This window comes from Miscanthus floridulus, chromosome 8 (genome assembly GCF_019320115.1).
Source record: "Miscanthus floridulus cultivar M001 chromosome 8, ASM1932011v1, whole genome shotgun sequence".
NCBI lineage: Eukaryota > Viridiplantae > Streptophyta > Magnoliopsida > Poales > Poaceae > Miscanthus > Miscanthus floridulus.
Window position 1 is genome coordinate 166187830 of NC_089587.1, and position 13097 is coordinate 166200926.

Here is a 13097-nt window from a genome sequence, read left to right on the forward strand (position 1 = left end):
GCGCGCCGATGCCTCCCGCTCGCGCCCACAGAGGGGTTGGACGGGGTCGTGGTGTGGCTGCGATACCGGAGAAAGAGAAACGAGGGCACAAGGTGACTCGGACGGGGAGATCGGGAGCTCGAGCTAAAGGTCGCTAATGGTGGCGGTGGCGACGGATGACAGCGTTGTGTGCGGTAACCAGGGCGAGGAGTAGCTGGGTAGACGTGGTGATGCGTCCAGGCGAGCCTCGAGGCGGACGGGAAGGTACGAGCGACGGAGAAGCCTAGCTACATGTGTTGTCAATGGCAACACTCTGACACGCCTATCAGGTGCTCGATGAAAGGCTACCAGATTTAGTGCAAAGTAGCCATAGGCCATTTAGGCCAGAAATCAAACACGATCTCAATTAAACCACACTTATCTCGACAAGTAAATCAAACACGCGACGTTGCGTCATAGGAGCCGTGCTCGAGCTGGCCAGGGCCAGACCTGCCAACCGTGCGGGGCAGGGCCAGAAATTAAACAGGCCCTAGATGTATACGATGGGAAAAAAATATCTTAATTGCACGTGTATATGGCATCAACATTAGTTGTCGACGGTTGCTAAATTGTATTTTATGGATGGTTCAGGCTTGCCCCAGCAGTACCAGATCAAAACAAAAAGAAACTAATAAAGAAATAAAAAATTAAATAATGTGTTCAAATGAAAAAGAAAAAAAAGGAAAAAGACTGTGTTTAATTCCAAAAAGTTTCCCAAAAAGTGCTACAACACATCGAATCTTACGATACGTGTATGGAGGATTAAATATAGACGAAAAAAACTAATTGCACAGTTTGATTGAAAATCGCGAGACGAACGTTTTGAGCTTAATTAATTCATGATTGGACACTAATTACTGAATAAAAATAGAAGTGCTACGGTGTCAAATTCCTCAATTTCGCGAACTAAACCCACCGAAAAAGAGAAACAGAATGGCGAAAACCTAAACGAGAAGTCTGCGAAAAGGGGAAAGAACTAGAGCATCGCGCGGAGAGAGGAAGGCGGCGGCGGCAGCGGCCGGTAGGAGATGTCGATCCTGTGGGAGAAGAGCACGGGGTGGCGATGGCTGGTTCGGCGGACGCGTGACTCGAAGCCCTTCTTCTTCACCTTCGCGGCGCTGTGCGGCGTCGTCCCCGGCGTTATCGGCTACGGCGTGATGCAGCTAACCAGCTCCCGCAACGAGCAGCTCGAGGCCCACCTTCGCTCCACGGCCCGACCCGAGACCACGGTGCGTGCTAGCGCTTCCCTCGTACAGATCCCACCGTGATCGATGGATGCTATTACTGATTGTTACTGTTATAAATTATGCTCTGCGATTTGAGATCACTGTTTGGGGATCTAAGGTTGATTGGTCGATCTAGTTTACATGTTCAATCAGTTTCTCACTTGAAATTCATGAATTTCAAATACACGGCAGCATGTTTGAGGGATTGATGGAACTGAGCTAGGGTAAGGGTACCTCAACATCTATGTGTATTAGTAATTTTGGCTAAAGACATTGTTATGCTCATGTTGAAGTCGAGGGGTGCCCTGTTGTTACAATGCTTATTCCCAATAACCAGGTAGTGTATGAATCAAGTGCTAGTAATATTGAGGAGTCAATCAATATATTAAGTTACAAGACGTGAAGCAAATATTCAAGACACATAGTATTTGTTTCAGTAGTCAACTCTCTTGTATGTTCAAATTTGCTTTTAGAGCTATTGCAGCAATGTCTACGTATAAGCAGGCTGCAGGAGGAAGATACTGGTCTTCTGTAGAGAGTATATTAATACACCTGCCACTATTTTTGTTTTTTTCTTCTGCTGCTGGTGCTGGTCAGTCCATTTGACCATTTGTTTTACTTTGGATATTATATTATTCATATTGGGACTGGCAGAGTTGATGGCTTTCCTCATAACCGCAGATGCCAAAATTTGCTGTCTAATATTGGAGCATTTAGCATTCAAATTGTGTTATGTATGTATTGATAGTGCTATCTAGCTTTCTTAGGTATGCATGGTTGTTGGCTCTTGTGCCATGGTGGTTTCTTGGTTTTTGGTTCATGAAAACAAAATTTCATCTGATTCATGATGTGAATCCACACATTTGTGTAAAATAATTCATCTCTGCAACCCAAGAAGCTTGCTGCTGTGGAGCTTTGTTCCCATTGCGTACCAAAAACCAAATCAGATGGCTCACTGCTGTTTTTCTGTTTCTATAGTCCACTAAACAATGGAACTAACCATCTAGCAGCCTGAGCTCTTGCTTTCTCAGACTCCAGTTTTGAGGAGCTCGACGATCAAATCATAGTTAAGGGAACAAACAAGTGGTTTTGGAGAATTAAGGGGGGTGGGGTGGGGACGATGGGAAGTTCATTAATATGTGCAAAAGCGCTTGCTTGTTTTTTGAGAGCTTGAATCATGTTGACAAATTAACAGTGTAGAGTGTTAGTCGCTGAATTCTCACTCTTGGTAGTAGGAGAATTCTTACTCTCATCGAGAGAGGATGACACTAGGAGTTGGGGCAATTTTCTTGTCTATTTCTCACACAGACTCACACAAATGCCATACCAACCTGAGGGGTTGGGGTTACATATTTATAGGCTGCTAGCCAGCCAAGCATATGCCAAGATGCTAGTTTAAGATGCTAGTCTAAGATGCTAATATGCTGTCCTAGCTAAGATGCTGTCCTCTAGTCTAAGATGCTGTCATCTAAGATGCTGTCCTCTAGTCTAAGATGCTGTCCTAAAAACAGAAAAACAGCCACAAGGACCATGTGAGCAACAACAGCCCCACAAAGACCAGCCACACATGACTTATCCATCATTCTCCCCCTAAGTCTTGTGCGTCGTCTTGTGGGAGAGTTGAACCATCCCGGTCCTGGAGCAGAGCTCAAGGAACTTGATCCTCCCAGGGGGCTTGGTGAGCAGGTCCGCAAGCTGGTCCTTGGTGTTGATGTAGTTCGCCTTGATGCTCCCTTCCTCCAAACAGCCTCGGATGAAGTGGTACCTCACCCGGATGTGCTTGCTGCGTTCGTGGAACACGGGGTTCTTTGCCAGGGCCAGAGCGGACTTGCTGTCCACCCTGAGCTCCACTGCTCTAGTGTCTCTGCCGAGGAGATCACCAAGCAGTCGAGCGAGCCAGAGCGCCTGAGTCGAAGCGGTGGAGGCCGCTATGTACTCGGCCTCGCAGCTGGACAGGGCCACCACCTGCTGCTTGACCGACTGCCAGCTAACGAGGCATTTGCCGAGGAAGAAGAGGATCCCGCTCGTGCTCTTGCTGGTGTCGATGTCGCCGGCGTGGTCGCTGTCGCTGTACCTGACGATGTGTGCCGCCCCAGGACACCTCGGGTAGTAGAGGCCGTGGTCGAGAGTCCCCGCAACGTAGCGGATGATCCTCTTCACAGCCTGCTGGTGCTCCGTCGTCGGTCGCTGCATGAACCGACTAACGTAGCCGACGGAGAATGCCAAGTCCGACCGTGTGTGGGCGAGGTAGCGAAGGCTCCCCACAAGGCGCCGGTACTGTGTAGCGTCCACCTCCTCCGTCGTGCTGTCGCGGCTCAGCTTCAGCCTCTCCTCCATCGGAGTGAGAGCTGGGTTGCAGTCGGTGAGCCCAGCTAGCTCAACGACGCGCTTGGCGTAGGCGGTCTGTCGAAGCGTGATCTCGGAGTCATCCTGGTGCACCTCGATTCCCAGGTAGAAGGAGAGAGGCCCCAGGTCACTCATCTGGAAGATGGCCTTCATCTCTTCCTTGAATGCCGCCACCTCCGCATCCTTGGTGCCGGTGATCACCAAGTCGTCGACGTAGACACCCACCAGCAGGGCATTTCCTCCATTGCCCCGTCGGTAGATGGCCGCCTCGTGCGGGCTTTGCTCGAAGCCCATCCCCTTTAGCGTGGAATCCAACTTGGCATTCCACGCCCTCGGTGCCTGCCGCAAGCCATAGAGGGCCTTGCGCAGGCGGAGCACCTTGCCCTCCTTGCCGGGGATCGCAAATCCCGGCGGCTGGTGCACGTAGACCTCCTCCTTCAAGTCGCCGTTAAGGAACGCCGACTTGACGTCCATGTGGTGAACACGCCAGCCCTCCTGGGCAGCTAGCGTAAGGAGGAGTCGCACGGACTCCATCCGTGCCACGGGAGCAAAAGCGTCGTCGAAGTCGACCCCCTCCTGCTGCACGAAACCTCGTGCCACCAAGCGAGCCTTGTGCTTGACGATGGCGCCGGCTTCATCCCTCTTCAACTTGTACACCCACTTAAGGGTGATCGCGCGGTGACCACGAGGAAGGTCAGCAAGCTCCCAGGTGTGGTTCTTCTCAACCGCATCCATCTCCAACTGCATCGCGGGGCGCCATGCCGCGTGTCTCTCGGCCTCTGCAAACGACCGAGGCTCGCCGTCGTCACACGCAAGGTGCAACTGCGCCTCCAGGTCGTGAGGCACCGGTCCCGGCACCGGCTGGTCGCCGAGAAGGTTCTCCACCGTACGGTACCACCACGGCTCACCGTCGTGGTACGCGTCGACGCGCTCCTCGTCGTGAGAGAGCGGAGTAGCGAGCTCAACCGGGCCGTGCTCGACACGAGCTGGTGGTGGAGTAGACGTGCCCGGAGTGGTGCCTGTCGGTGCTGGAGTGCGTGGCGTTGCCAGCTATGGTGGAGCCGGCGAAGAGCTCATCGCAGCCGAGGTCCTGGCTGGAGAGCGTGGTGCTGTCGGAGTAGCAGGTGCCGGGGTCGGTGGAGGCTCGGAGACTGGGGTAGACGCGCTCGCCGAAGAAGAACTGCCTACTCCCCCAGCTCCCTCGAAGTGGACGTACTCGATAGTGAAGTCGTCGTACGTCGGAGCTGAGCCGTCGTCCACTGCCTTGTCCCACGCCCATCCTCGCCCTTCGTCGAACACAACGTCGCGCGCCGTGCGCACACGCTGTGTCTTCGGGTCGAGGATGCGGTAGGCCTTCGAGCCCTCCGCGTAGCCGATGAACACTCCCGGAGAGCTCATGTCGTCGAGCTTGCTGATGTGGCCAAGCTCCTTGGCGAATGCGAGGCAGCCGAAGACCCGCAAGTGGGAGACCGCCGGCTTGTGCCCATGCCAAGCCTCGTACGGCGTCCTGCCGTCGAGCGCCTTGGTAGGCGAGCGGTTGAGGATGTAGACGGCCGTCACCACCGCCTCTCCCCAGAAGATAGCCGGCATCCCCCTCTGCTTGAGGAGGGCCCGAGCCATCCCCACAACCGTCTAGTTGCGCCGCTCGACGACGCCGTTCTGCTGCGGGCTGTACGGCGCGGAGTAGTGGCGCTGAATGCCCTCGTCAGCGCAGTACGACGCGAATTCAGCCGCCGTGAATTCGCCGCCGTTGTCGCTGCGCAGCACGCGCAGCTTGCGGCCGCACTCCGCCTCCGCAACAGCCTGCGCGCGCCTGATGGCGTCCGCAGCCTCTCTCTTGCTGCCGAGGACCATCACCCACATGTAGCGGGAGAGGTCGTCGACGAGCAGCAGGAAGTAGCGTCGTCCTCCCGGTGTGGCCGGTGTCACCGGGCCACACAAGTCCCCGTGCACAAGCTCGAGCCTCTCCTTGGCTCGAAAGCTCGCCCGCTGGGGAAAGGGGAGTCGCCTCTGCTTCGTCAACACGCAGACGTCGTAGAGCTGCTCCATATGGTCGAGGCACGGCAGGCCTCGCACCATCTCCGTGGCACTGAGCCGCTTCAGGGCCTCAAAGTGAAGGTGCCCGAAACGCTCGTGCCACTGCCACGCCTCGTCGTCCCGACGAGCAGCGAGACAGAGGGGTTGTGCCACCTGCACGTTAAGAACGTAGAGTCGATTTGCGCTTCTGGATACCTTGGCAAGAAGGCGACGACGACGATCCCAAATCCTCATGACTCCGTCCTCAACCACCACGCGCGAACCGTTCTCATCCAGCTGTCCCAAGCTGATGATGGAGTTCCTCAACGCGGGGATGTAGTAGACTCCGGTGAGCAGCCTGTGCTCACCAGACACGGTGGTGAAGACGGAGCCGACGCCCTTGATCTCCACGCCGGAGGCATCCCCAAACTTGACGGAGCCTCGAACACTAGAGTCAAGCTCGGTGAAGAACTCCCGTCGACCGGTCATGTGATGGGTGGCGCCGGTGTCGAGGCACCACCCGTCAATCTTGTCGTTGCCGGAGCTGTCGCCGTGGAGGGCGTGTGCTTTTGGCTCGTCGAGGTGGAGGAGAGCCGCTGCGGCCGGTGCCGCTGGAGGTAGCTCGATGCTGGCATGTGCCATGAACAGAGCCGGCTCCTCCTCCGCCTGTGCGACGTGGGCCTGGCCGCGTCGTGGCTGTCGACAGTCCTTGGCCTAATGGCCAAGCTGGCCGCAGTTGCGGCAGGTGTCGTCTCGTGCCGGCTTGTGCCTGCCGGCGGCGCCGCCCTGGGCGCCTCCGCGGGCATCACCCTCGGCACGTCCTCGCGCCCCGGCCTAGGCGTCTCTGCGCGCCTTGCGCGGCTTGCCACGCTTGCGGCCGCCTGTCGCGGAAGAAGGCTCCCCCTTCCTCCGGTCACCCTGGCTAGCAAGCCACTGCTCCCGAGTGAGAAGGAGCTTCCCGCCAGTGGTGATGGGCCCCGAGAGGGACTGTGGCTCATCACTGTCGACAACCTTGAGGCGACCTATCGCCTCCTCGATCGACATCGTGGAGAGATCCAGCAGCGACTCGATCGAGCGAGCCATCTGCTTGTACTTCTCGGGGACGCAGCGGAAGAGCTTTTCGACAGCTCTCTCCTCGCCGTAGGTGTCGTCGCCGAACTGCACCATCTTCTGCAACAGAGTGTTGAGACGGAGAGCAAAGTCATCAACGTCCTCACCTGGCTTGAAGGCCAGGTTCTCCCACTCCTTGCGAAGTGCCTGCAGCGTGGACTTGCGGGCGCGGTCGCTGCCGATGCGTGCCGCAGCGATGGCGTCCCAAGCCTCCTTGGCAGTCCGCTTGCTGGTAAGCGAGAACTGCATCTCGGGCGGGACTGCAGCGATGAGAGCATTCAGCGCCCGTCGATCTAGGTCGTAGTCGACGTCGCCATACCGGACTGCCTCCCACATGTGCCGCACCTGGAGCTTTACCCTCATCACCGTAGCCCACTCGACGTAGTTGGTCTTGGTGAGGGTAGGCCACCCACCGCCGGGACCGACGTCCCTGACAACAGCCTGGAGCCCGTGGTAACCACGGTACCGATCCGGGGAGAGAGAGCCACGCTGCCTGTGAAGGCCGCGCTCTCCATCGACCCGTCGGTACCGATCCGGAGAGAGAGAGCCACGCTGCCTGTGAAGGCCGTGCTCTCCATCGACCCGTCCGCCACCGTTGCCGTGCGCGCCTCCTCCAGGAGCGCCGCCGCCGTGCGCGCCTCCTCCAGGAGCGCCACCGGCGCGTCCGCGCCTGTCTGGGCTGCCGCCGCGCTCGTGGGCGTGCGCGGCTGCCCCAGGAGCGCCACCGCCGTGCGCGCCTCCTCCAGGAGCGCCGCCAGCGCGTCCGCGTCTGTCTGGGCTGCCGCCACGCTCGTGGACGTGCGCGGCTGCCCACTGCGCCGCCCGCGCTCGCGCTGCCTCCCTCTCTAGCAGCTCGAGGTCTGCGTCGGCGGTGTCGTCAGCGGAAATGGAGCTGCCGATGCTGCCGCGCAGAGCCTCGACCTCCGCCGCCGCCGCACGCGCTGCATTCGCCGCCGCCGCCGCTTCCGCCTCCGCTCTGGCTGCTGCCAGCTCCGCCGCTGCCAACCTCGACGCCCTTGCCGCCGCCGCAGCGGTCTCTGCCGCCGCTCGCTCGCGTTCCTCTGCTGCGGCAAGTTCAGCCTCCTGCCGACGCCGCGTGCTCGAGGCGACCGAGCGCTGAGACTGCCCTGCGGACATGACGCGCTACCGGGGGGCTGCTGCGTGGGGAGAGGGCTGCTTCAGACGAGCTGGGAGAGGAGTGAACAGGAGCGGCCGGAACTGCTGCTACTCTCAGCTGGGGCTGTTGCGAGGCTGGGCAAGGGGATGAGCAGGAGATGCTTAGGCTACAGGATACTACGGCTCTGATACCACTTGTTAGTCGCTGAATTCTCACTCTTGGTAGTAGGAGAATTCTTACTCTCATCGAGAGAGGATGACACTAGGAGTTGGGGCAATTTTCTTGTCTATTTCTCACACAAGTTCACACAAATGCCATACCAACCTGAGGGGTTGGGGTTACATATTTATAGGCTGCTAGCCAGCCAAGCATATGCCAAGATGCTAGTCTAAGATGCTAATATGCTGTCCTAGCTAAGATGCTGTCCTCTAGTCTAAGATGCTATCCTCTAGTCTAAGATGCTGTCCTAAAAACAGAAAAACAGCCACAAGGACCATGTGAGCAACAACAGCCCCACAAAGACCAGCCACACATGACTTATCCATCATAGAGAGACAAGCAATCCATTTTGGGAATCCTGAGTTCATGAGTCCTGACCACCATGAACCAATGACCAGCACAGACAGGTAGTGGACAGTTGAGGAGGGGCTTTATGGTTGGCTGTCTAGATGCAGTATGTTCAGCTCCTTGGTGGTGTTACTGTGTTTGGATAGAGTTATAGATGCGCTGCCCATTTTGAAGATTTCCTTAGTTTTTGCATTCAGGGCTGTAGAAATTGAATAGAACACCTAGTAATAGTTAACTATTCTTGTTACCTGGGATTCATGTTGAATCAGTAGCTTATAGTTGCCTGCCTTGATTACCATTTATACCATTTGAAAACTTCTTTATTGAAAGTTCCAGCTTACGCCCATTACTGATGCATGTTAATTAGCATGAAAGGCACTAGCAGACATGCCATTTTTCTTGGGAGGTGTTTATGACACATTGTATTACTGGTTTACTACTTGCCAAACAAATAAAATTTGCTATGCTTAATCATTTACTCATTTGCATCCTTTTATTTTCTTTCCACTTTGTATGCAAGTTGTTTTCTTAGTGTTCTGTTGTGCTATCAAATGTTTACATTTGTGATTCCATGGTCACTGATGACAAATTGGTGGCAAACAGATGATGGGGCAAGTAAACAGGGAGAGACTGGCGGAGTTTCTTGGCGAGCTGCAACGGAAAGAGGACACGAACGACAGATACGTCGCCGCACTGAAGGGGGAAACCCTGACCAGGAAGCGCTACGAACGCATTCAGCCTGTGCCTGCCATCGTGCAAGCGAGCCAGGAGACGACTGCCAAGGCCAGTGCGGAGGAGAAACCCAAGGCAAAGTGATTCACTAGCAAGATGTGCCCTAGTCAAATCACCCACTGAACATACACATGCTTGAGCATCATATAAACAGTCAACGCCTGTGAACGTCATTACGCTGGAGTATTTGGCTCTTTTGTTTTAAACGTTGCTGCTGTGCGTTGCTGTAAATTTTTGGTCGTCTGCGTATGAGACTCTGGTCGAATCTTTCGTCTCAATGGATGCTAGTAGCAGCGCTCTCGGTTCTGCCGAGACTCTTGGTTCTGTGTTCGGTCGCATTGTTTTGACTGGTGGATTTAGTACTAGAACACATGGTAAAAGCTTGTGCGTGTCCTGTGGTCTTCTGTTTACCGTGGCGCCGGCGATCTGCTCTTGCCTCGCCTTGGGTGTGGGTTGAACGAATCTGCCTTGGCGTGCAGGCGTGCAGGCGTGCTTCGTGCCCGACGCGGCAGATGCCCCGGCCCAGGCCAGACCAGTCGAAGCGTGCGTGGATTACGGGATCAGATGAGATCATGAGATCAAAGCTGGTTCAAGGCTTGTGATCCTCTTTTATCGCTGTATCCTGAGTGGGTAGGTTTCCTTGACCCCAGCACTCTGGACGGTGTCGATGCCATGCCACTGACACTTTTTTACTTTTAGCGATTAGCGATCGATTGCTGCTAGTACTTCAGTTTGACTGTTTGCTTATAGCGTGTCAATCAATAGGCACAAGCCTGAAATGATTGCTCTATAGTTACTGTACATGAGAGGAGCAGGTAGTGGGTGGATATGGACGCCTGAGGGTGACACCTTTCTTGGCAAAAGTAGGGACAATTGTCCTGCGGGAAAGATTTGCGCGTTTGTACAGTGAATTCTTCACTGTGGCATTTCGTTTGTATTTATGAATTATTGTCCAAACATTGACTAATTAGGCTTAAAATATTCGTCTCGCAAAGTTAAAGCAAACTGTGCAATTAGTTTTTTATTTCGTCTACATTTAGTACTCCATACATGTACCGTAAATTTGGTGTGACGAAGAATCTTCTTTTTGTATAGTACACTTTTGGAGAACTAAAGAAGCACTTAAAGACAAGGACAAATTTGCATCAGTTCCATCCCATCGACTAGATTCTACATCGAAGAGGTCCCCTGCTTGATAATTGCATTGTACTACATGTGGTAGTGACACATTATTCGACGTTGTTACCCAAGCCACCACCAACCAACACAATATCCGTTGGGTGGGTGAGTACGAGTGTGTATACCCAATCGTGTATACATACAACATACTGTTTGCTTTGCCTGAAAAAGGAATCTCTCAAAATCGAATACGCCCTTGTTATACTGCTACTCTACTCATAATCCTATGCTTGCTTGGTTTGCTAATCTCAGTGTCAAATCCCAAGATGACTAATTAAAATCCTCGTTCACACTCAACTGACCGTCTCAAAGCAATTAGATCAACATCCGACAGGTTAAATACGTTATTCATGTACACATTTGGACTATACTCCGTACTAGATCCTCAATACCAAAAAGCCATCATATAGGTAATTTCTTGGTCTCTAACAGATTACCTAACCTATTGTCAATATCTAGAATTTTTGAGTAATCACCAAAATACACCCATGTCTCAGTTAAATATAGGAGACACAATACCCTCCCCTATCCATAGTTATTTTTATGGCAAGAAGTTTGTATCGGTTGGTGGAAGAAAGAGAGAGTTTGAACTTACTGGAGCTCTTGCAATCCAGCAGTGTCGGCATCACATTGACCTTGACGACTTAGACCTAGGCCCGCGAGCTCGCCAACTCACCACAACCACCACCGTAGCCACCTCCTCCGCAATCGCCTCTACCACCACAGTAGCCAGTGCTTGTTGACCAAGATAGGGCACAACTAGGAGGAAGACGGAGCCGCTAACCCAGGTGAAGAGGGAGCGATGAATCTACCCATGCACAAGTAGGTGGAGCTCCTTGTCATCATGAGCTCAAGTGGCCCTCGTGGTGGAGAAGGGGTCGAGGGTGGCGGCGGTGGAGGGGCTTCACTTGCTTTTTTTTGCCATGAGAGATTAGAGGCCCTGCTAGGTTCATTTGCATTAGTTACAACAATGGATAGTTCTTTAGTTTTGAAAAAAAGAAGATAAATCCTTAAGGACTTGACAACATGTAGAGAGCTGAGAGCCACACACAAAAGAAAATGAAAGCTCGTAGATGACTAGCGGCTCCATAAACATGGTAGTATGTTTTTCCCAATCGTGAGTTAAGCCTCTTCCTCCTAACTCAATTAACACAAAAATTCAAAGGTGAAATTGAAATACATAAACCTAGCGGCGGAACTAGATATTTTTGTGTAAAGATGGGGGTGGGAGAGGGGGCAAACACTATCGACATCTTATACAATATATAACATATCAATCTATCTACGTCCCTTTTTTTCAATGCTTACATCTATTTAGATCATAATAACATAACAAATCACAATGTCAAATTCTTAGACATAGACATGAGATTTGTAAATAAACTTCATTTTAACATAATGGGTAATTTTTACTTTAGACATACTTTGTATATATAACTTGTTAATAATATCTGTTCTTGTGTGTACCGTGGACATCATTGCATTTTTTTAAAAAGGCCAAATGTATTCCTTTTATGTTTAATAACCATGATTTTAAGGTTCCACGTTACACAAATTCAAGAAGATAAATAAATAGACATGGAGATTTGTGAATAAAAAAACATATGTTTTGGAGAAGAAAAACATGTACAGGGGTCAAGACATTGACGTGTTAGGAGGGCACGAGAAACGGGCCCTACTAGTTGGTGGAAAGGGGAGCCATCTTTTGTATTCCTAGGGCATTTGAACATAAGATTTGGAGACAAATAATGTCTATATTCTAATTTGTAAAATATTTCATTTTTGTTCTAGTCTAGTTTTTGTTTTGTTTTGTGAAAGTTATGCAAGTTGAACGTTGAGCAAAACTTAGACATTTTTTAGTTTAGAGCGGACACGGCATGTCCTCCCTCTGGTCCAAATTATAAGATGTTTTTGTTTTTTTAGAAATATTATTTTTATTATATATCTAGACATAGTATTTAAGTGCATAGCAAAAGCTATGTATCTAGAATAACTAAAATGTGTCATAATTTGAAATGAAGGAAGTACATGCAAATCAATTTGAGAATGCACAAATAGGGTATTTCCTATGGAATTATGGAAGTCAAAATTGCTTCTATATACTACCTTTGGTCAAAAATACCTATAACCTTTGACTCTACGTACTACCTTTTATAAAAAGCCACTTATAACCTTTGACTTTGCAATCCTTAGAATGTATGAGATTCGGTAAGTATTTTTAATATACATCGATGCATATATTGCAAAATAAATCTATATCTAATTCACTTTTATGGGAAGTTGAATTCGAGACCTGAATATTCTGCTAAGGGCATCTCTAATGATTGTTGCCAAGATGGCGCTAGGAGGAGAGAAACGAGAATAACATGTGCCAAGCATTGGAGGCCTAGTGCTAGGGTGGTGCGCGTTATCACCGGTGGATTATTTGGGCACCCTTTGTTAGGAATTTAGGCAATTTCATTATCAGTTTAATCCAGAAAAATAAACATCAGCAGGTTTGTGACGACATATATGTGCATGTGTCTATTTCTTATGAACACTACAGCATGCAGAGATGACATACTAGTGAATACAGTAAAAACACAAAGTACAGAAATCACAGAGATTAGACTATACCTAGCGGAGGGTCCCATGCCGAGGGAATCGGAGCCTCCATTCGCACTAGTCGACATAGTGCGTTGCTCGAAGTCGCGGACCACCGTCGATGCAGAAAGATGTTCGCAGTGTAGTCCTACGAACGGATCACCAGGAAGAAGACACCTTGACGTTCCGCAGGCAATCACCGG

At 51.6% G+C, this 13097-nt stretch overlaps 1 protein-coding gene across 1 annotated transcript; it reads left to right on the forward strand.

Annotated features, from left to right (window-relative positions):
- Positions 1–932: 932 nt before the first annotated feature.
- LOC136473928 (uncharacterized) lies at positions 933–9456 on the forward strand. Its single transcript, XM_066471549.1, has 2 exons — positions 933–1247; positions 9004–9456. The coding sequence occupies exons 1-2, from the start codon at positions 1047–1049 to the stop codon at positions 9214–9216; spliced, it is 414 nt and encodes a 137-aa protein (XP_066327646.1). The 5' UTR covers positions 933–1046; the 3' UTR covers positions 9217–9456.
- The last annotated feature ends 3641 nt before the right edge of the window (positions 9457–13097 follow it).